Here is a 24,414-nt window from a genome sequence, read left to right as displayed (position 1 = left end):
AGTCACATCTTTGTGTTGAATTGATCCTTAATCATTATATATTGTCCTTCTTTGTCTATTTTAGTAGTTTTTGTGTTAAAGTCTATTTTGTCTGTTATTAGGATGGCTACACCAGCTCTTTTTTTAGTTTCTGTTAGCGTGGATTATCTTTTCCATCCTTTCAATTTCAGTCTGTGTGTTTCCTTTGTTTTTCAGCATTTGTGTATTTTTTCTTTTCTTTTCTTTTTTTTTGCCTTGTTGCTTTTCTCTTTGTGTCTTTGTGATTTAGTGGAATGTCTGTACTTTTAGTGAGTTCCAAGAGGTGTGTGCTGAATGTGGCCTGGGTGCTCTGTTCAGTATTCCAGGGTGGAGGAGGTAGCCAATGTAAGGCCCCCACAGGGCTTTGTATCTTTCCTCTGGTTCTTTGGTTAGAGGAGGTTGTTCACTTCTGTTATGTAACCTGCCTGTGTCCTCACAGTTGTGGGACGCCCTGATGTTAGTCTCTGGTGTGTTAGGATTACATCGCCTTGCTTAACAAACTGCATCCCTAATCTGTAGAGATTTTCTTGTGAGGTGTCCCTCTGTTATGAGCTGCTATGTGTCTGTGCATTGCAAGTAGAAGCACGGAGCCTGCCCTGCTGGAGCCCAGCTTGCTTCTCAGTCATGGTGGAGGCAGGTATGAGCTCTGGTACATGGTGGAGCCCCACCTACTGGGGCCTGGCTTTCATGTGACCTGGATTGTCCTGTTGATGTACCGCCATCTTGGGACCCCCTCTCGCATGGACTGTTGAAAGGAGTCTGCCTTTAAATGGGGTTGAGGATATAAAACCAGCTGAGAGGGCATCTCTGGGTCAAAAAGAGTTTGTTTTGCTGTAATATATTACTAATAATTAATCTTTATGATATTTTACCCCTAAGTACCTTGTATGTGTATCTAAAAAGTAAGAACAGGTACAGGCATTTGGCATAAGTGATAAGGTGCTGTCTGGGACACCTGCATTCCATATTGGAGTGTCTGATTTGAGTCCTGTCTGCTCCGTAGTCCAGCTTTCTGCTAGTGCACACTTGGTTCAAGTAGTTCAGGTAGTTCCTATCTCCCATGTGGGAGGCCTGGATTGAGTTCTCAGCTCCCAGCTTTTGTCTGGCCTGGCCTGGCCTGGGTCACTGCAGTCATTTGAGGAGTGAACCAGTGGATGAGAGCTCCTTGCCTGTCTTTGTCTCTTTCTGTGTCTCAAATAGATAAAAATAAATAAATAGGCTGGCGCCGTGGCTCAATAGGCTAATCCTCTGCCTGCGGCGCCGGCACCTTGGGTTCTAGCCCTGGTCGGGGCGCTAGATTCTGTCCCGGTTGCCCCTCTTCCAGGCCAGCTCTCTGCTGTGGCCCGGGAGTGCAGTGGAGGATGGCCCAGGTCCTTGGGCCCTGCACCCTCATGGGAGACCAAGGGAAGCACCTGGCTCCTGTCTTTGGATCAGCGCGGTGCGCCGGCCACGGCAGCCATTGGAGGGTGAACCAACGGCAAAAGGAAGACCTTTTTCTCTGACTCTCTCTCACTGTCCACTCTGCCTGCCAATAAATAAATAAATAAAAGAATATTTACTTATAGAACAACAGTATCATTTTTTATATCCAGCCACATTAGTGAGTACTTTATATCACCTTAGTCTAACTTCATATGTCAGTACTTTCATTAATATGAGAGAGTGGGTAACAGGGACTTAGCAGGGAAAGCATTGAAATTACAGGGAAGAAGAAATGATTGGTGGAACAAAGAACCAGAAAGGAGCCCGAGGGGAGAGATTAGCCTTGGGGAGAGAGAAGTGATAGTTGATCAGATACATAGGGTAGGAGTTTGCATTCATACCTTGCAGCCTTGTTTTCTCTGTGAAATAAAAGGGAAATGCATCATCTTAGCAGGTGCTAGAGGGGCTTAGGAAGGCTCAGGGAAGTAAATATGTGAATAGTGTTGAGTAAGTTCTCTGTTTTTTTCCTCTTCATATATAAAATAGAATTTTCCCACCTTTTCTTTGTTTTGTTTTAAAGATTTATTTATTTGAAAGTCAGAGTTACAGAGGAGAGACAGAGTGAGAGAGAGAGAGATCTTCCATCCACAGTTTCATTCCCTAAATGGCTACAATGGCCTGGGCTAGACCAGGCCAACGCCAGGAGCCAGGAGTTTCATCTGTGGGTGGCGGGGACCTAAACACTTGGACCATCTTTCACTGCTTTTCCAGGCCACTAGCAGGCAGCTGGATCAGAAGTAGAAATGGGATATGAACTGGCACCCTTCCATGGTGCTGGGCATCGCAGGTGGTGACTTTTATCTGCTTTGCCACAACACTGACCCCAAATTTCCTACATTTAATAATCATCCTTCTTTGAACGCCTCATTAGTAAGTTGAATGTATTACAGGTCTGTATCTCAAAGAATTGTAATCTTCCGTACTACTTTAAAGAAAGAAAGGTATGGGGATTAGAGATCTGGCTTAGGAAAGAGATGTGAAGTGGGGACTGATCCTGAGCAGGAGAGAGGGCAGAAAGGATAGGGCAGGCTATAAAAAAATCTGACCCTGAATTTCAAGTCTGCGTTACTTTGTAGGTAGGTGACTTGCATAGTATGGAATTAAAAAGTCCACTAGTGATGATTATTACATTCATTGTGAGTTTTCCCAAAAACTGTGTGTAATGGGCTTAGAATTAAACTAAAAGGTATCTTAGAGATCATGAAGTTTAAGTCTTGTGTTTTTGTGTCTTCAAAGCCATTGTTTGATCCAAGTAGTTTTTAGATTTCTTGCAGAAGATGTCAGACTTAACGATCATGGTAGTTTTGGACCAATACTGACAATTACTTTATTACTGTGTCTTGCACAGGGAGAAAAGTTCACAAGCCTCAAAAGTGTTTATTACAACTGATCTGTGTGGACAAAAGTTCTTGTGCTTTTTAGTAGAGTCTCAGCTCCAGTTACGGTAAGTACATATATTTCCCATTGTTTCTGTTGTAAATAATTTAGGTTGTTCTTCTCTTTCTTTCTTTTTTTCTTTGATTAAGAGCTTTCTGAGTAGAGGGTACATTTCATCAAGTTGACATGTTTTAAGTGTACAGCCAAAAAATCTTTAGTAAATTTACATTTACTCAGCCATCACTACAATCCAGTTTAAAACCATTTCTGTCACCATAAAAAGATTCTCTTGTGCCCATTTGTGATTTCCAGCCTCAAACAACCATTCTGTAGACTTTCTGCCTTTATACATAAATATTTTCTGGACACTGAGTACATATCAACTGACATTATATAGTTTTTTTTGTGTTCAGCTCTTTTCTTTTAACCTGATGTTTGTTAGGATCCCCCGTGTTGTAACATGTATGAATACATCTGTTAAACTTTTTTTTTAAAAGAATACTTTTTTTTTTTTTTTTTTTTGACAGGCAGAGTGGACAGTGAGAGAGACAGAGAGAAAGGTCTTCCTTTGCTGTTGGTTCACCCTCCAATGGCTGCTATGGCTGGCGCACTGCGCTGATCCAAAGGCAGGAGCCAGGTGCTTCTCCTGGTCTCCCATGGGGTGCAGGGCACAAGCACTTGGGCCATCCTCCACTGCACTCCCGGGCCACAGCAGAGAGCTGGCCTGGAAGAGGGGCAACCGGGACAGAATCCGGCACCCCGTCCGGGACTAGAACCCGGTGTGCCGGCGCCGCAACGCAGAGGATTAGCCTGTTGAGCTGCGGTGCCGGCCAAAAGAATACTTCTTTAATAAGCTGTGCCATTTTACGTTCCCACAAGCAGCATATGTTCATTCCTCTTTATCCTAGAATACTAGGTATTGTCATTCTTGTGGGTTTGATTTGCATATCCATAATACCTTCTGATATTGGCTGTCTTCCCTTGTAATGATTCATTTGTCTTCTCAGGTGAAATGTCTTTAGATATTTTGTCCCTATATGTGGGGAGCAATCCGGACTAGACTAAGTTACTCGAATTAAGACTTATTCTATGCATCTGCTCTCCCACAATGTGGCGTTGGGAGAGAAGTAAACAGCTTCCGCACAGCTGCCTCCAGTTCAACTAATAAACTGTAGGACTTGCTCCTGATTGGAGGAGAGCAGCGTACTCGGCGTGTGGGCAGCCGAGTGAGGATTGGCGGAGGAGGACTATAAAGGAGGAGAGAGACGGCATGCACCGGGAACATCTATGGGGAACATCTAAGGGGAACACCTGTGCAGCCCCCGAGAAGGGCCGGCCGGCGGTGTGCCGCTCCCCTGCGGAAGTGGGGAATGTGGCCAGGGGGAACTGCCCTTCCACGGAGGTGGAAGGGATAGTAGCCAACCCGGGAAGAACCAGCAGCAAACCCGGGGAGGGCCGAGCAGACAAAAGAACAGCGCAGGGTCCTGTGTCGTTCCTCCACGAAGAGGGGGAGCGACACCTATATGTACCTTTTTACTTAAAATAATTATGTAGATAACAGGAAATTTCAAAATAATAGAGATGTCTTGTGTATCCTGGACCTTTTTCACCAAGAGGTACCATCTTATGTAACTACAATACATTATTAAAACCAGAGAATTGACATCACTGTGACCCATGTACCTTTTGTCAGTTTCCATCTATTTTATATGTACCCACTTGTGTATATGGTTTTACGTGACTCTTTTTCATGTGTAGATTTGTGTAAACACCACAAGAACCAAAATAACTCCTTAAAGATATCCTTTATTCTGCCCCTTTATAGTCACACACACCATAGCCCCCTGCATCTCTCACCCTAACAACACTAACCTATTCTCTTGAGTTTTCCATTTGAGAATGTATGTAAATGTAATAAAAAAGTACTTAGCCTTTTGAGATTATCTTTCTCCAGTAAGCATAATACTCCTAGGACTCATACAGATTGTTGCATATATCAGTAGTTTATTTATTTTTATTTTATTATTTAGCTGTGTGAAGTTCCAAGAGAGTAATGATAAAACCCAGCTCATCTTTGGCTCTGTCACCAATATACATGCAAAAGATGCAGCACCAGTGGAGGTAAATACAGGCACATGTCTGAAAACTATAAAATTGTTCATCATCAGATTTTTCTGCTGAAAAATCTGTTAAATTTTTCGGATTGAAAGATAAAAGTTTTTTCTTTTTTTAGAAGATAGATACCATGCTGGTCTTGGAAGGCAGTGGAAACTTGGTGCTGTATACAGGAGTGGTTCGGGTAAGGAATAAGTAGTTATGCCTTTAGTAGCACTGCCCCATTATGATTTTTTAATGTTACTTTAATGTGATGTTAAATTTTGTTACCTCCTGTCTATACAGTTTGCCAGAAGATTTTTGTTAAGAGTTGGAGATGAAGTTCTCAGTTTAGACTAGTCCTAATTTGGAATGTTAGCACTCATTGCCGTTAAATGCTTTGGCACTAGCTGGCACAGATGAGAATCCTTTCATGAGTAAAAGTAGATTGTTTTTATACAATTGAGTCTTCTGATCCAGCTCTCTGCTGTGACCTGGGAAAGCAGTAGAAGACGGCCCAAGTCCTTGAGACCCTACACCTGCATGGGAGACCTGGAAGAAGCTCCTGGCTCCTGGCTTCCAATCAGCACATTTCTGGCCATTGCGGCCAACTGAGGGGTGAACTAGCAGATGGGACCTTTCTCTATGTCTCTCCCTCTCTCTCTGTAACTCTACCTCTCAACTAAATAAATAAATCTTGAAAAAAAAAAAAAAAAAGTAGAATGTTGGAGCCAGCATTGTAGCCTTGAAGGTAAAGCCTATGATGTTGACATCCCCTATGGGATTGTGTCCTGGCTGCTTCATGTCCTATCAGCTCCCTGCTAATGGCCTGGGAAAAGCAGCAGAAGTCTGCCCAAGTGTTTGGGTCCCTGCTACCTACGTGGGAGACTCAGATGTAGCTCCTGGCCTCAGCCTGGCCAGCACTGGCTGTGTCTCACTCTTTCTAACTCTGACTTTCAAAATAAACCTTAAAAATAAATAAGTAAGTAAATAAAAGAAGTAAAATGTCACTAGTGTCTTTGGCTGGCTGCATCCCTATTCCTGCTGCATCCCTCATCCTGACTCTTGGAATAAATCACTAACTTATTTTCATTATTAGTTTTTGCAAATACATGTCACTGAAGAATGAGTTTTACTTTTCTTGCTCATGAATCTTTATATAAAGGAGATCATACCACGTGCTCTTTCCAACTTCTTATTTTTTTAATATTATACTTGCATATATTCCTTTAGATTTGCCTGTTGATGTATAGCTGCTGTTTACTCACTCACTGGTATGCAGTATTGTTTTGTTACACCAAAATTTTTATTTTATAATCACTAGGGTTTGTATTGTTTTTGATTCCTCTGTTAAATAGTCCCCTTAAACAAATCTTTATCTATGTCTCCTAGTGTTTAGAGAATATGCATGTATTTTTTTATTTTTTTGCCAGGCAGAGTTAGTGAGAGAGAGAGAGACAGAGAGAGAGAGAGAGTTATAGACAGAGAGACAGAGAGAAAGGTCTTCCTTCCGTTGGTTCACTCCCCTAATGGCCGCTATGGCCGGCGCTGTGCCAATCCGAAGCCAGGAGCCAGATGCTTCCTCTTGGTCTCCCATGCGGGTGCAGGGGCCCAAGCACTTGGGCCATCCTCCACTGCCCTCCCAGGCCATAGCAAAGAGCTGGACTGGAAGAGGAGCAACCGGGACTAATACCTGGCACCCCAACCGGGACTAGAACCCGGGGTGTGGGTGCTGCAGGCGGAGGATTAGCCAAGTGAGCCACAGCGCCGGCCAGAGAATATGCATATTTAAGTTGGCCTGGGGTACCAGGTTGTTTTTCAGAGGGTAAGTTGTATTAATTTACAGCTTCTCCCCCTACTGTTTGCCTCCAGCAGTGTGTGAGAGTTCTGAATACTTTACATTCTTGCAGATCTGTAGTACTGTTTGTCTTCTAAACCCTCAAATTGATGCCTTGCTGAGGGTGAATGCCTGGGCTCCCCCCTTGGCTTCTACTAAGGGGACTAGGAAATGCGGGGCAGTTTTTTACATGGTGTTTGGAGTCAGCTGATATTGTATAAAAGTTTTCTATCGATAGGTTATTCTTTTCCTAGTTTTTTGGGAAGCAGGATTTCTTGGGCCTTTGTTTTCTTTTTGTCTGCTGCTATGGTGTCTCTGGGTTGTCAGTTTCTCTTGTACCCAGGTCATAAAAGCCCAGGGAATTCATTTTCATGTCACTTTTTGGATCCTGAGGTATAGGTGGTCTGTGTTCTCTGTGTCCTGCAGAATCGTATGATTGTTTTATATAGAATAGCTAGGACCTTTGGCTGTGGTTTGGAAAAGTGTGATATCTTTCTATTCCATCTTGTCATGGCTGTTGGGATTTTGATAGGGATTGGATTAAATCTGTAGGTAAATTGGGAGGATGATTGTCATCTTTATAATATTTAGTTTTTTGATCCATAAACAGGATAAATCCATCAATATTTATGCTAGGTCTAATATATCTTTTCTCAATTTTATCTCTAAATATTTCACAGTTTTTCATGCTATTTAAGTGTTACTCTTTTTAAAATTTTAATTTCCAAATGCACTTTTTAAAAAAAAAATATTTGAAAGAGTTACAGAGAGAGAAAAAGAGAAAAACAGATCTTCCATTTGCTGGTTCACTCCCCAAATGGCCTCAGTGGCCAGGGCTGAAGCCGCAGCCAGGAGCTTCTTCTGGGTCTCTAACGTGGGTGGCAGGAGTCCAGTAATTGGGGCCATCTGCTGCTGCTTTTCCCAGGCCATTATCAGGGAGCTGGATTGGAAGTGGAACAACCTGGACTCAAGCTGACACACATATAGGATGCCAGTGCTGCGGGTGGCGGCTTAACCCGCTGTGCTACAGTGCCGTCCCCCCAAGTGTTCTTGCTGATATATAGAAATATAATTGATTTTTTTGTATTCAGTTTTATCCTGCAACTTTCATAAACTAACTTTTAATTCTAGTAGCATTTTTGTAGAAGCCTTCAGTTGCTTACTTTATAATTCTGTTGTTTGGTACATACACATTTAGTATTTATATGATTTCTTGGTAGTTTGGCCCTTTGTGTTTAACTAAAGTCTCTCTTTGTCCCTGGTTATTGTCTTTGGAAGTCCACTTAATAGCCATTCCGGCTTTATTTATTTTTTGACAGGCAGAGTGGACAGTGAGAGAGAGAGACAGAGAGAAAGGTCTTCCTTTTGCCGTTGGTTCACCCTCCAATGGCCGCCGCGGCCAGCGCGCTGCGGCCGGCACACCGCGCTGATCCGAAGGCAGGAGCCAGGTGCTTCTCCTGGTCTCCCATGGGGTGCAGGGCCCAAGCACTTGGCCATCCTCCACTGCACTCCCAGGCCACAGCAGAGAGCTGGCCTGGAAGAGGGGCAACCAGGACAGAATCCAGCGCCCCAACTGGGACTAGAACCCGGTGTGCCGGCGCTGCTAGGTGGAGGATTAGCCTAGTGAGCCGCGGCGCCGGCCTCCGGCTTTCTTTTTATTAGTGTTCACATGATGCATCTTTTTTTTCCATACTTTTAACCTATCTGCATCTTTATATTTTATTTGAATTTCTTGTAGTCAGCATATAATTGAATTGTATTTTTAAAATCCTTTTTGCCAATCTCTGTTTAATTGTTGTGTTAAGCCATTTACATTTAATACAATTAGTGTCTTGCTGCATTAAATCCACCACTTAGAACTTGTTTTCTCTTGTCCCTGTTCTTTCATCCTCTGGTTCCTTTTTCTGTGGATTCCCTAAACATTTTGTTATTTTCTAGAGTTTACAATGTATATGCATGTATATGTCTGTGACTTACCACTGCCTATTCTTATCAGCATGACACATTATAGATCACTTTACTCTATGATTTACATATTTATTTTGTAATGAAAGATTTATTTGAAAGGCAGAGTTAGAGAGAATTTTTCCATTTGCTGGTTGTTGGTTCACTCCTCAAATGGCTTCATCAGCCAGGGCTGGGCCATGCTACAACTGGATGTCCCATGTTGGTGGCAGGGCCCCAAGCACTCAGGCCATCTTCCACTACTTTCCCAGGAGCATTAGCAGAAAACTGGATTGGAAGTAGAGCAGCCAGGACTTGAACCTGTGCTCATATGAATGCCAGCGCAGAGCTTCCATCTTAACCCAGTGAGCTACGTTGCTGGCTGCTACCCTGTGATTAAGCTGTCTTAATTATTACTTTTCTACACATAGAAAACCACATTCGAAAAAGTTACAATTTTTCATTTCAAGTATAAAATATTAAATACTTTTAAAAATACGTGAACATTATTCTTATGTTCCCGGTATCCCTTCTGTCATTTCCTTTTCCTTTTGAATCATTCTCTTGTCATTCTTTTATTGCAGATCTGCTGACCCTAATTTCTTATGGTTCTTTTTCATCTGAGAATGTCTTTGTTTTGCTTTCATTTCCTGAAGATCATTTATTGGGACATAGAATTTGGGATTGACAGGATTTTTTCTTTGAGCATTTGAAAACTGCTATTTCTTTCTGGTTCTGTGGTTTCTGATGCAAGATCTATTGTTTTTGGTCTTGCTGTCCCTGGTAGTAACTCTCCTTTTTTTGTGTGCCTACTTCTATAAGCTTTTCTTTGTTTTCAGAAATTTTATTATGATATGTCTGGTGTGGGTATCTTTGGATTTAATCCTGTTAAGGATCATACAGCTTGTTGAAGCTACAGGTCACTCAGTTTGGATGATACTTAGACATTTTTTAACAAATATTTTCAACTCCATACTTTTTTCCTCTTCTGGTTGGTCTAATGAATAGTAATGAATATTCGATATTTTGCTGTTGTTCCGCACACAGGTCCCTGAAGCTGTGTTCATGTATTTGTCAATCTCTGTTCTTGTATGCTTCCTTGTTGTTGTAGGCTGAGGATGAAAGCTGAGGCTCCTCCCCCAGTCGCAGCAGCTGCACCGGTGGGTGGGAGGAGCAGTACTGCCCCCTGCAGTGATAGACAGGCTTCCACCTGTGTGGAGCTCTGCAGCTGCAGCTCCTGCTGAGGAGGCAGGAATGTGGGTTGGCTGGTCCACATCCCCTGGGAAGGGGCGAGGGTGCCACTCAATCTCCAGGTCACAGCTCCTGGGAAGGAGGAGCAGAGGGCTCTCTTAAGTTTTTTTCATAGTGTTTGCTTCAAGTGTGCAAGTGTGGTGTCCAGCTTGGTCACTCTTTTCCCAACACTTTGGCTAGAAAAAGCACGTTTTCTTATGGCGTCTCTTGCCTGTCTGTGGGCATGTCTGGATTGTAGGCCACTTGAGAATCTCAGACCAGATTTGTAAGAAGATGAAAAAGTAAAAACAAAACCTAGAGAATTCATCTTTGGGTCACTCCTGGGTATCAGTGTTCCTAACCAGTCTGTGTTTCTTACCTTTCATAATTCTCTGTTATTTGCATCATAAATTTTGTGCAGTATTTTTGTTTTCCTTTGGTAATTTGTGGGAGGAGTAGCATGGAATGTGCTTGCTTCACCTTTTTATGAACTAAGGATTTCTTATTCTTTAGTTGAAAGGCAGAGAGAGAGAGAGAGGAGAGACAGAATGACAGAGAGATTGATCTTCTGTCTGCTGGTTTACTCTTGAAATAACTGCAACAGCCAGGAACTCCATTTGGGTCTCCCACATGGATAGCAGAGGCCAAGTACTTCTGTCGTCTTCTACTGCCATCCCAGATGCATTAACAGGAAGCTGGATTGGAAGCCTTCGACTGGAACCACAATGCTGGCCCTCAACTGGCAGTTTTTATTAGCTTTTTAAAGACTTTATGTTTTCTCTCATTATCTTTTTTTTTTTAAAGCATAGAGAGAGACATTCATCCACTTGTTTGCTTCCCCAATGCCTGAAACAGCTGGGGATGGCCCAGACTGAATCCAAGAGCCCAGAACTCAATCTGGGTCTCCCACTTGGGTGGCAGGGACCCACTACTTGAGCTGTCACCTGCTGCCTCCCAGGGTGCACATCATCAGGAAGCCTGGATTGGACACAGAGCTAGGACTTGAACCCATGCACTCCAGTGTGAGATATACATGTTCCAAGTAGGATATTAATGGCTATGCCAAATGCCTACCCTTCATTTTTGTTTCCTAAGCTTAAGGATTTTATTTGGGCAACTTATTTTATTAGCCTTCTTTTTTTAAAGATTTATTTTTTATTTATTTGAAAGAGTTACAAAGAGAGGTAGAGACACACACAGAAAGAGAGAGAGGTCTTCCATCTGCTGGCAGCAATGGCTGGAGCTGGGGCCACAGCGTTGGTCCCTTTATTAGCTTTTGATTAATTTATTAATAGAAATGCTTATTGTTAAATTTTCACTTTAGTTTTGCACATCTTTTAGTCTTATCAAGTTTTCAGACTGGATGCGAATTTCTGTTTTGTTTTTCCTAAGAACCTTAAGGATAGCTGATAAATAAGGGCAGCCAGTTTGGATTATCAACTCAATCAATTTTTTAAAGATTCATTTATTTATTTATTTATTTGAAAGGCAAAATGAGAGAGTGAGAGAGAGATATGCTCCATCTGCTGGTTCACTCCCCAAATGGCAGAAATGGCCAGAGCTGGGTTGATCCAAAGCCAGGAGCTTCTTCCAGGTCTACCAAGTGGGTGCAGGGGTCCAAGTGGGTGCAGGGGTCCAAGCACTTGGACCATCTTCCACTGCTTTCCCAGGCGCATTAGCAGGGAGCTGGATCGGAAGTGGAGTAGTTGGGACACAAACCCGTGCCCATATTGGATGCCGGAGCTGCAAGCTGTGGCTTTACCTGCTATGCCACAGTGTTGGCCCCTCAACTCATTCTTTTAAGATCAGTGAAGAATTTATTCCACCTGATGTAAAGGTGTTTTGAGGAAGATATTTTCAAGATTTCAAGGTGGGAGACATATGGTGAAATGGAGAGTACAGTCTAAGTTAGGATAAGCCTGGGTGTTGTGGCACAACAGGTTAAGCCATAGCTTGGGATGGTTGGTAACCCATATCAGAGTGCCAGTTCAAGTACCCGCTCATCTGCTTCTGATCTAGCTTTCTGCTCATGCATCCTGGGAAGCAGCAGAGGATGTCCCTTGCAAGATATCTATCTTTACCTCCTTCTTGCTCTCTCTCCTTCCCTTCCTCTCCCTCCATCTGTCCCCCCCCCCTTTTTTTATAATCCTGCCTTTCAAATAAATAAATGGACCTTTTTAAAAATTGGGTTGGATTTAATTTCTTAAGCATCACTCAGGCTTGTTTTTAAAGAATTTATTTATTTATTTGAAAGGCACAGAGTTACAGAGAGAGAGGTCTTCCATCCATTGGTTCACTTTCCAAATGGTCACAATGTCTGGAGCTGTGCTGATCCGAAGCTAGGAGCCAGGAGCTTCTTCCACATCTCCCATGTGGGTGCAGAGTCCCAAGGAATTGGGCCATCTTCCACTGCTTTCCTAGGTGCATTAGCAGAGAGCTGGATTGGAAGAGGAGCAGCTGGGACTTGAACTGGCTCCCATGTGGGATGCTGGTGCCACAGGCAGCAAGCAGCTTTACCTGCTATACCACAGTGCCGGCCCCATCAGGCTCATTTTTTTTTTTTTTTAGCTTATTGGAATAATTGATATTGTTTTTCTTTGCATTGAGGATGAGTTAGTTAACAAGGTTGCTCCATATATCCTCTGAAAGCATAGTGTCCTGATGTCTTTACCACCAATAAGTATGTGGAATTTTACATAATGTCCGGATTATGTTAGCATTCCTCATTCTGCAAAGAAAGTCCTCAGTATTGAAGACAAAATTGGACCAAGAGAAATCATAGTAAGCTGTTTGAAGTTAAATGCTGGATTTGATCATTTGGTTAAATTTTAATTGTTTTTATTGTAGTTGTGGTTGGTGAATATAAACCTTGAAGTACCAAAAGAGTTACGTGTTTATTTGCCTTAGCATTTTATTCAAGGGTAAGATCTTTAAAGCCCGTATCTTTTCGCCACATGTTTTTATTGCTCCAAGGTGGGAAAGGTTTTCATTCCTGGACTGCCAGCTCCTTCCCTGACAATGTCCAACACGATGCCTCGGCCCAGTACTCCTCTTGATGGTGTTAGTACTCCTAAACCTCTCAGTAAACTGCTTGGATCGATGGATGAGGTAAGAAGTGGTAGAAATTGTCAGAAATTAATATTATTTTAATGAAGTTTGTCAAATCCTAGTTATTTTCATGGTTAATTTAATTTTAGCTAATACCTATAGAATGAATGTTTTTAGATGTCACTGGTCTAGTTTATATAGATTGACCTTTCCTGTGATAGTATGGTGGTTTTTGAAGATGCTAGCAAGATCAAAATGATGCATTCTTTTTTACTGAGGGATCTCACATTTTATTTGGGTGAAATGGATGCACTGTTTGTATAATAAATTATGCTTTCTTATTTCTTAAATTTCTATAAGTGAAGACTTATGAATGAGATCAGAAAGTGCCATAGTAGATTCTTTGATGGGCAGATACATTCTGATGAAATGATGAGACAGCACGGAGGCTTCAGTTCTGAGAAGCATGTCCAACTTGGCTTAGACTTTGAAGATACAAAGGGTGTCTGTAGGTAGAAAGGGGCCTGTGGGCCAGGGTGAAATCATACAGGATGGTATGAAGTTAGGAGAGTACAGATCATTTATTTTTAAAGTATGTTTATGTCTCCATCTGCAAACATACAACTACTCAGTACATCTGTAGATTGAATACTTAAAGAAGTATAAGTAGTCTCCTGGGTGTGCAGGGCCAAGGGCATGATAATATAATCTTTGAGCATTTTTTTGTGTGGTAGGTACTTTTGCAAGTGTTATATTGGTGTTAACTTGTTTAATCCCTAAAAACAGTATTATTCAGAAGATAAAGCTATCTGTGATCCTGCTTTACAAATGGGCCCACAGAAGTACTTGTCTGGTTACGTGTCTGAGCTCATAAAGCCATTAGGTGGTAGAACTGGGATTTATACTCTGTAAGGTGAAAAAGATGGTTTTGTTCTGAATGCGACTGTCAGGGCAGTTACTTGTTTCTGAGGGAGGACTTAGGAGTGTCAGAATCTGTTTTTGACAAGTTTATCTCAGGATTAAAGATCAGGAGCCAGTTAGCCTCTAAGTGAGGTTGACTGTTATCAGTGGAAGAGGTGTAAAGACGGCCTGTGCTAGGGCCATATGTGAGGAAGGGGGGAAGTGACGTGAGAGCCGGGAGAGGTGGGAATGACAGAGTTGCCAGCCAGTTGGCTTTGTGCTGCTGGGCTGGTGGGAGGTGCTGAGGGACAAGGCCCAGACTATCCCCAGCACCCTGGGTGGGTAACCCTGCTTCCCAGGTTTGGAAGCCCAGAGGAGAGTGGGCTGTATTTTAGAGACATCTGAGTGTACGTGTTTAGGAGCAGTTCAAAGGGAAGAGTATTGCTGACAAGTATTGAATAGTATCTAGACTTCATTTTATTTTTTAAACACATGCAATGTTGAGGGGAATTCGAGAACCATCAGAGCATGATTTGGAAGATTTTATAATGAAAAATGTTTTCCAGGTCATAGGGATACCATGGTCCACCATGTTGGCTGACAGCTTTCCTACTTTGGTAGACTGTATTATTAGACGAGGGCCAGGACCACTGGAGCTGAATTGATAACTGTTGGGGTAGAAGCAGGACCATATGAGATACATCTTAGGCTTGATTGGCTGTCAGTGTTGACCAGTACTCACCTGAAAATCTCCTGTAAGTGGAATTATGGGAATTCAGAGTCAGTGGACATGACGGGAGGTGTAAAATTGGAAGGAAATGCCTAAAGGTAGTAACTAAGATCATTTAAATGTTTTATTTACACATTTATAGTTATGCAAATAAATGGCATTCTCATATTTTCAAACATTTGCCTATAAGGGATATACCACTAAGTACTGGTGTCATTTCTTTGCTTTCCTTCCCTTGGGGTCTTATTTCCTCAATTTGTGTCTACCTTGGCTCCCTCTAGTTACACTGTAAGATGGCCAAGAGTGCTGCTGCCTTCTCTGACTCTTAGCTGTAGCCTTCCTTGCGCATTGTCAGCCCGTCACATGTGTTCCTTTCCACCAAAAATTGCATTATACCCAGAGCAGGAAAAGCAGGGTAAATATGCCCCACTCTGCAGTTCCCTTCCCTTGTAGGTCTTAGTTTTGTAGTCGAGGTTGCTTCCACAGTTTTCCAGCACCCTCAGTTGGCTGCTTCACTGTTTTGTCCTCCTTTTCTAGTTGTTTTCTGTGAGGATCCTGGTCTGCCACACAGGGTACAGCATTGTAGCTGAAGCGGAATAGTTCTGTTCTTTCATTTCTGCACAAATACTATATCTATTTTGTTGATGACTTTTGCAGGTTGTTTTGTTGTCTCCGGTTCCAGAACTGAGGGATTCTTCAAAACTCCACGATTCTCTCTATAACGAGGACTGTACTTTCCAACAGCTTGGCACTTACGTTCATTCTGTCAGAGATCCTGTCCATAACAGAGTGACTTTAGTAAGTATGATTTTAAAAGATAGCTTTCCAAGAAATATGACTGACATTTGTTAGAATGCAAAATGTTGTCTTAAAAATGCAAGGAAACATTTCACTTGATTTAAAAATCTGTGATGTATCCTTTTTTTCGTAATTTTACCTATAAACTAATTCTTTAATTTTCTGAAGTTTTACATTTTAAAAAATTATTGAAAACAAAAGCTTGCTTAATGAGTTAAATTGTATATTGACATGATTTTTGTCTTTCGTTAAAAGTCACCTTCTTTTGGTGATAACTCTTGATGTCTATACAAATCAAACTTTTTTATTAACATAAGAATTTTGATTAAGATATTCAGAGACTTGGAATGCTCAAATTCTACTTACTTCCTCTTTGTTTCTGCTCTTTCACTAGGAACTAAGTAATGGCTCCATGGTTAGGATCACTATTCCGGAAATTGCCACGTCTGAATTAGGTATGATTAAGTCAGATCTCACTTCTGTGCATTCTTAGTTTGTTTCATAAAATTTGGAGTAATTGCTGATAACCTGAATAATTGGAGTTTTAAATTTATTTAGTTGTTTTTGAAGCCATGGGGTCAAGTTTTTGCCTTGCAGAGAAGTCATGATGAGCTGGAGGGTTCTTTTCCACATCCATGTATATGTGCCATAAGGCTGGAGAATAGTTGAAGGAGGGTCCCGTTCTGTTGTTCTGTGACCAGATGTTGAGGAATACCAGGTAGTGAGATGAAAATATGTGGAGACATGCCCTTGCAAGAGGTCTGAGAAACAGGAAGCCTAAGTAACTGAAATCTTTCTTGGCAGATTTTATGACCTTTTTTAATCCTAAAATAAATTTCTCAACTTTGAGTAAAATGTGCACATCAGAATTGGAGTGTGTAGGTTCGGGAATGGGGCAGACACGAGTATTTTTTTTTTTTTTTTTTAACAGGCAGAGTGGACAGTGAGAGAGAGAGACAGAGAGAAGGGTCTTCCTTTTGCTGTTGGTTCACCCTCCAATGGCCGCTGCGACCGGCGCGCTGCAACCGGCGCACTGCGCTGATCCGAAGGCAGGAGCCAGGTGCTTCTCCTGGTCTCCCATGGGGTGCAGGGCCCAAGCACTTGGGCCATCCTCCACTGCCTTCCCGGGCCACAGCAGAGAGCTGGCCTGGAAGAGGGGCAACCGGGACAGAATCCGGCGCCCTGACCAGGACTAGAACCCGGTGTGCCGGCGCCGCAGGCGGAGGATTAGCCTGTTGAGCCACGGCGCCAACCGAGTCAGGAATATTCTAATACATACTAGAATCTGATTGATTTATTACTGAAATGTAACTTGGAGGACCCTAAGGAAGATTTCTGAGCAGAAAATGGTAAATAAAATGTTAGAATAGAATTTCCTTACAAATAAAAGAAACCAATGCTTGTATGATCCAGAAAAGCTCATGCTGTCTGTCAGTTTCAAAATCTACCTGTCAAAGTAAGGCATTGGCAGATCATAGACTAAAATAACTTAATCATTTTAGGAATTTTCTTCTATAAGTGTGGTAAATGATATTCTATGTTGGTATAGACTTTTTTTTTTTTTTTTTTTTTTAAGATTTATTTATTTGAACAATTTACACAGAGAGAGGAGAGGCAGAGAGAGAGAGAGGTCTTCCATCTGATGGTTTACTCCCCAATTGGCTGCAATGGCCAGAGCAGAAGTTAACATTGTTTATGCATGTGAGTTATGTAGTTCCCTTATGAAGAGTTCCTCAGAACCTCACGCAGCATCTGGTTTATACTTATTTTGGATCCACTGTGACGTACTTGTTTATTTGGTTTTCTAACATTTATTGCCCTTTGCTTCCAAGCTTTACTGTGTGTGTATATATAGTAATCAGTGATGGCCCCAGTGACAGTGAGAATGGGAAAAAAGAACCCTGTGGAGGGGATATGGGAATGCGAAAACATTGCCATCTGGGGTCATTTAGTACAAAAAACAGATCCAGGCCTCTTTGTGGCAGGGGCCACGTGTGATAGTGTAGCGCAATTGCTGATATTCATACTGATGCCTCTGAATCATTGAGAATGGTATAAATGTTATGGTATTTAATGTGTTTAAGACACAGAGCATGCGAAACATTTTAGGAACAGTGCTGTTGGAAATAATTAAAAGTTGCAATGCTTTGGTTAATAGGAATGTTCACTCATTTAGAACATCTTGTAGTGCTAGCTGTTCATCACTATTTATGGTAACATGTATTAACATTTTACTAAAAGATTAAGCAGTATTTCATACAAACATATTCTTGTAGAAACTTTTCCATAGAGTCACTTTTAAATAACTATTCAAACGAGTACATTTTTGTGAGTGAAAGGGGCAGCAATTATTCATTGCTGGGGCAGAGGATGTAAATCAGGTCTGTTTTTGATAAGCTGAGTTATTTGGTCACCTGATTGCTAATACAAAATTGATGGTCTAAAAGCTACTCTTAGACCTCTTCTTGCAGGTGCTGATGGATTCAGTAGTTGGTTTAAGTTTCAGATGATTAGGTGACATTTGCACCCGTTGGCTCTTTAATGGCAGTTCTTTATTTCATAGTAATTGTCCTTTACGTGGTGCTAGTTTAAAATCTTTCTTGCTGAAATAGGAAAAGAAATGCATGCAAAGGAAGCATACTAAAATTAATCCTTGCCTTTAATAGTACAAACTTGTCTGCAAGCAATTAAGTTTATCCTGCCAAAAGAAATAGCGGTTCAGATGCTTGTTAAGTGGTACAATGTCCACAGTGCTCCAGGAGGACCCAGTTATCACTCAGAGTGGAATTTGTTTGTAACTTGTCTCATGAACTTGATGGGTTATAACACAGACCGCTTAGCTTGGACCCGAAATGTAAGTAAATACAGCTGTTTTATTCAAGAGTTATTCTGTTACTAATGTAATATTTGTATAATTGGTGATATAACATTCAGAGTATTAACAGGCATACCTTATTCAAACTAATGGAGTAATACTATGATTTAATGTACCTAGATGAGGGGTCTTTAAAAAAGTTCATGGAAAATGTATACTTAAAAAATACATGGATTTCAAAATTGTTTTGCACCCAAACAAGCATCTTTTCATTTTTAAAAAGATCATTTAATTGACTTACTTGGCTTTTTAGCTTTTTAAAAATTTTTTTGAAATTTTTGTTTATTTTCATTTCATTTGAAAGGCTGAGAGACAGAGAGAGATCTTCTGTCTGCTGATTGATTCCTCATATACCCATATCATCTGAGACTGGTTCAGGCTAAAGCTGGAATCCTGGATCTTAATCTGGGTCTCCCACATGGGTGGTAGAAATTCAAGCACTTGCATTGGCAGAAAGCTGGAACTGGAAGCAGAGCTGGTACACTTAACTCAGGCACTCTCATATGGGGTGCAGATGTCCCAAGCAGCATCTTGCTTTTTTTTTTTTTTTTTTTTTTTAAGATTTAATTTACTTACTTGAGAGGCAGAAGTAGAGACTGTGAGAGAGGGTCTTCCATCTGCTGGTTCACTTCACAGATGGCTTCAACAGCTGTAGCTGGCCTGATCTGAAGCCAAGAGCTTCTTCTGTGTCTCCCATGTGGGTACAAGAACCCTACCACTTGGGCCATTTTCTATTGCTTTTCCAGGCCATTAGCAGGGAGCTGGATCAGAAGTGGAGCAGTCAGGACTTGAACCCCTGCCCATATGGATGCTGGAGCCACAGGTGGAGGCTTAAACTACTAGGCCACAGAGCTGGACCCTCAAGCAACATCTTAACTTCTTTGCCAAATACTCACCCCAAGCTTATTAAAAAAAAAAAAAAAAAGATTTAATTTATTTATTTGGAAAGCAGAGTGACAGAGAAGAAGAGACAACGAGAAAGAAAGAGCATGCTTCCATCTATTGAAAAAAAGAGAGTGTTTCCATCTACTGGTTCACTTCTCAGAGAGAGAGAGAGAGAATTTTCTATCTACTGGTTCACTCCCCAAATGGCTGCAGTGGAGCTGCGCCAATCCGAAGCCAGGAGCCTGGAGCTTCTTCTGGTTCTCCCACGCAGGTGCAGGGGCCCAAGGACTTGGGCCATCTTCTACTGCTTTCCTAAGCCATAGCAGGGAGCTGGATCAGAAGTGGAGGAACCAGGACTTGAACTGACACCCATATGGGATACCAGCACTGCAGGCAGCAGCTTTACCTGCTATACCACAGTACCAGCCCCTATCACTTAAGATTTAATAATATTTTAGTAGTTACTATATTTGAGTTTTATAATGCATACTTGACTCTTCTAATTTTTTGTAAAATGACTCCAAGTTTTGCTAAGATTACTAATAGTTTTGATTTTATTATAAAGAAGTTGAATCATGAGGTTCAGTCTGATTTGCTCAAAATTTGGACTAGAATGTGTCTTCTGACTCATGGCTTAACCATTTTTTTTTTTTAAGATTTATTTATTTAAAAGGGTGACAGAGAAGAGAGAGAGAGAGGAAGAGAGAGAGAGAGAGATATTTCATCTGCTGGTTTACTCTCCAAATGGCCACAACCACTGAGGCTGGGCCAGGCTGAAGCTAGGAGCCTGGCCACGTCTCCCATGTGGGTGGCAAGAACCTCATAAACGACCATGGCACTTGGGTCATCTACTACTTTGCCAGACACATCAGCAGGAAGCTGTTTTAGAAGAGGAGCACTCAACATGAGCCAGTGCTCATGTGGGATGCCAGTGTTGCAGGTGGCAGCTTAACCTTCTGTTCTAAAATGCTTGCCCCAACCTTGTTGTCTGATGACAAGACTGTCCTTTTACACGTCTGCTGTTTGGTGTGTGATGAGGAAGGCTTCATATGACAGGGATTTAAAGTGCTTTTCCCCAAGTGTCTTCTCTGTTAATGGTGTGGACTTGGGTTCTTCGCCTCATCCCAGAAGCGTCCTCACAGGTGCTAGTGGGTGATTTACAGCAATGTCAGGGTTGTGCCTTTAACATCGGTGACTTTTGAATTCATTCAGTTGATAAGTTTACAGTAATACATTAATGATTTTGTCTTCTCTTTTGGGGTTATTTTTCAGTTTGATTTTGAAGGGTCTCTTTCTCCAGTCATTGCGCCCAAAAAAGCAAGGCCTTCGGATACTGGATCTGATGATGTAAGCATTATTATCTTGTTCATCTAAATTAATTTTGGTTATTTATACTGGCCTCCCACTTCTGTAGTATTCCTGTAAATTTGTATTTCCAACATCTGTTGCTTTGTTTATTTTAATAACAAATAGCAATTAATTTGAAGGGTAGGTCTGTTGTGTTCTCTATGGTCATTTATTATTTTTGTTCTTAATAATCACTTAAAAATTACTTTAAACATGTATTTCCTCCTGATTTTAGTTGGGTCTACAAACATTTTATTGCCAAATGATCACTATGACAGCATTTACCTTTATATGTGGTGTTTTTCTAATTTAAGTTTTCTGATGTATCAGATTATCAAATTCATATTCTTAAGTGGTCCCAACACTTTTTTTTTTCAAAGATTTATTTGTTTTATTTGAAAGTCAGAGTTACAGAGAGAAGGAGAGTCAGAGAGAGAGAGAAAGAGAGCGATCTTCCATCCACTGATTCACTCCAGATGGCTGCAACAGCTAGCACTGAGCTGGGCTGAAGTTAGGAGCCAGGAGCTTCATTTGAGTCTCACAATGTGGGTGGCAGGGGTCCAGACACTTGAGCCATCTTCTGCCACGTTTGCCAGGCCATTAGCAGGGAGCTGGTTTGGAAGTGGAGCAGCTGGGTCTCGAACCAGTGCTCATATAGGATGCCGGCATCGCAGGTGGCAGCTTTACCCATTTATGCTACAGAGACGGTCCCCCCAGCATTCTTTTTTAATTGAGGTATAATTTATATAAGTGAAATCCATATATACATATGTGTGTGTGTGTGTGTATGTGTATGTGTGTGTGTATATATATATGTATGCATGTATGTATGGATTTAGTTTAAAAGGTTTTTTGAGAGACAAATAGAGACAGATAGAGTGAGCTTCTTTTTGGTGATTCACTCCCAAATGGCTGCAATCATCAGTAAGGGGCTGGACTGAAGCTGGGAATTGGGAACTCAGTCCAGGTCTCAAATGGGTAGCAGGGACCCAGCTATATTAGGATCTATGTTGGCAGGAAGCTGGATTTAGGAGCTGGTATCCAGAATCCAGCCCAGGCACTCTGATATGGGATGCAGGCATTTAAACTGGCGTCTTAATTGCTAGGTCATATACCAACCCTATGAATTCTTGACATGAGTTCTTTGCTGTATGTTTGTGTTGAGAATGTTTTATCTTGCTATGTGGCTTAACAGTGTCTTTTTATGGGCAGAATTTTAAATTTTGAGTGTCCAGTTTATCAAGTTTTTTCTTTGCTGTTCTTTTTGTGTCTGGACCAAAAGTTTTTTTAAGTTATCATAACACTGTATTAAGCCTTATAAAAACACCAGTAAATTCCAAGATCTGTAAATAGCATACCATATTCTGTGAGCACAATGTGATAAATCACAAATAGAAACCAAAGTAGACCAAATACTTGGAAAATGTACTATAATCAGTCTGAATATAAAACTCAGTTGATTATAATGTTACCAGCTCCAGTATCTTGCAAACACAGAAAAATAAATATACCATCTGAGTACAAGTAGACCTTCACTGCCTGCCTGTCTGCCTGTACTCCCACCTCTCATTCTGTGCTTTTGGCTTTATAAAACATAGCTCAGGATAATCTTAAAATTTATTTCTTAGTTCCTCCCTAACTAGTAGGATTTCTTCTCCTGAAGTTTTTTCCTTAAAAATGCATGACTAGATTTTTTTTTTCAAATAACTTTTAAAGGTGGTTTAATGTTTATTGCTGGCATCTGAAGATTGCTTGGTTATTTTGTAGTTGTTTTTCTGTTATGATCTTTTTCATATTCTTAGACTGACAGTGTGAACATGGAACTTGAATTATTTTAAGTGAATTTGTTTACCTTTTTAAATGATGACATAAGAAGGCATTGGTTAAAAGATTAATACCCTTTTTACTCTTCTCAGGACTGGGAATATTTACTAAATTCGGACTACCACCAGAATGTCGAGTCTCATCTTTTGAGCAGGTCTCTGTGTTTGGGTCCTTTGGAGGTTTCACAGATGAAGGATGAGGATTTTTCACAGAACCTCAGTCTGGATTCTTCTACACTTCTCTTTAGTCACATACCTGCAATTTTCTTTGTTCTTCACCTTGTCTATGAGGAGCTTAAGTTGAATACTCTGATGGGAGAAGGAATTTGCTCGCTTGTTGACCTCCTTGTTCAGTTGGCCAGGTAAATATAATCTGTGGATCAGTAACTGCCACAAGGTCCATGGGTAACCGTCTTTTCCATGATCTCATCTAGGAACCTTTTTGATGAGTTTCTGAACTCTACCTTATCAAGAAGCCAAGGCATTTTCTATCAGCCACAGAATTATTTAACAATACTGTTATATAAGGGTCTGCAGACCATCCTGGAGTATTTATTTATTTAAAGATTTATTTATTTGAAAGGCAGAGATACATAGAGAGAAAGAGGGAGGGAGGGCAGGAGGGAGAGAGAGAGAAGAGAGATTGCTTTTCCATCTGCTGGTTCACTCTCCAGATGGCTGCAGTAGCTGGGGCTGGGCTAATCTGAAGCCAGGAGCCAAGAGCTTCATCTGGGTCTCCCACATGGGTGTGGGGGCCCTAGGGCTTGGACCATCTTCTGCTGCCTTCTCAGGCGCATTAGCAGTTAGCTGGATTGAAAGTGGAGCAGCTGGGACTTGAACCAGTGCCCATATGGGATGCTGGCATTTTAGGCACAGGCTTAACCTTCTGTGCCACAGTGCCGTCCCCCATCCTGGAATTTTTAGTCTTTGACCTAAGATTAATGGAAAGTCATGAAAAAATGGGGATGATCTGCTCAGCTTTGCTTTTTGCAAAGACAACTCACTGGACTAGTGTAAGTTCTATAATCAGTCTGCTATTTCATGATAATGCTTATATTCAAATAATGCTTTATAGTTAACATAATCATAGTTTATATACAAAATAAGTATTATAATCCCTATTTTAATGATGAAGAAACTTGCTCAAATCTCTTTGAAGACCATGAGTGTTGTTTGCTGGTTGTGGGTTATTTTTATTCTGCTTTCCTTGTTGTATTCTGTGACTGTCCCTATCTTTCAAGCACTCCTAGTAGATCCACAGTAAGATAATTCTAGTATGTTTCAACAACCTTTTTAGCACCTTTTGTTTGGTCCTGAATTCCTTTTTAAAAAAATTTATTTATTTGAAAGGCAGTGTTAGAGAACGAGAAATAGAGATCTTTCATCTGCTGGTTCATTCTCTAAATGGTTACAACCGCCAGGCCAAAGCCAGGAGCCAATAAGTCAGTCCAGGTTTCCACATGGGTGGCAGGGCTCCAAGCACTTGGGCCATCTTTTACTGCCTTCTCTGGCACATTAGCAGGAGCTGGATCAGAAGTGGAGCAGCTGGGGCTCAAACTGGCATTCTGGTATGGGATTGTTGCAGGAGGTCACTTAACCTGCCACACCAGAATGCTGGCCTTTGGCCCTGAATTCTAAGGGTCATACATGGATGTTATTTGAGTCTTTGTGACCTTTTGTGATAATGAAGTTGAATTTGAAATGTTAACTTCTGAGTTACGGTTATAGCATGTTTGAATTTCTGTAATCTTCATTGAGATACTGAAATTCTTTTCTGAAACATGGCAATTTGTTTTTTGTTTTTTTTTTTTAAAGATTTATTTCCTTATTTGAAAAGCAGAGTTAGAGAGAGGGGGGAGACACACACACACACACACACACACACACACACACACGTCTTGCATTTGTTGGTTTTCTCCCAAATGGCCACAGAGGCCCTGGGCAGAGCCAGGCTGAAGCCAGGAACCTGATCTGAGACTATCCTTGTGGGTACAGGACCCCAGGCATTTGGGCCATCTTCTGCTGC

The 24,414-nt window shown here is 41.3% G+C and overlaps 1 protein-coding gene across 3 annotated transcripts in view; it reads left to right on the top strand.

Moving 5' to 3' along the window:
* ANAPC1 (anaphase promoting complex subunit 1) overlaps positions 1-24,414 on the top strand; it is a 99,098-nt gene that overhangs the window by 14,226 nt on the left and 60,458 nt on the right. For 2 of the 3 annotated variants that reach the window (XM_002709586.5, XM_008254032.4), the window contains 9 exons: positions 2,849-2,944; positions 4,908-4,998; positions 5,111-5,176; positions 12,956-13,090; positions 15,318-15,458; positions 15,853-15,913; positions 18,125-18,312; positions 20,491-20,565; positions 22,482-22,750. In XM_002709586.5, coding sequence (XP_002709632.1) covers positions 2,849-2,944; positions 4,908-4,998; positions 5,111-5,176; positions 12,956-13,090; positions 15,318-15,458; positions 15,853-15,913; positions 18,125-18,312; positions 20,491-20,565; positions 22,482-22,750 — 1,122 coding nt within the window. The remainder of the gene's footprint in view (positions 1-2,848; positions 2,945-4,907; positions 4,999-5,110; positions 5,177-12,955; positions 13,091-15,317; positions 15,459-15,852; positions 15,914-18,124; positions 18,313-20,490; positions 20,566-22,481; positions 22,751-24,414) is intronic. The other variant, XM_070068804.1, reaches the window with a different exon arrangement.

Source organism: Oryctolagus cuniculus, chromosome 2 (assembly GCF_964237555.1).
Source record: "Oryctolagus cuniculus chromosome 2, mOryCun1.1, whole genome shotgun sequence".
Taxonomy (NCBI): domain Eukaryota; kingdom Metazoa; phylum Chordata; class Mammalia; order Lagomorpha; family Leporidae; genus Oryctolagus; species Oryctolagus cuniculus.
This window is presented reverse-complemented; position numbering and strand designations above follow the sequence as displayed.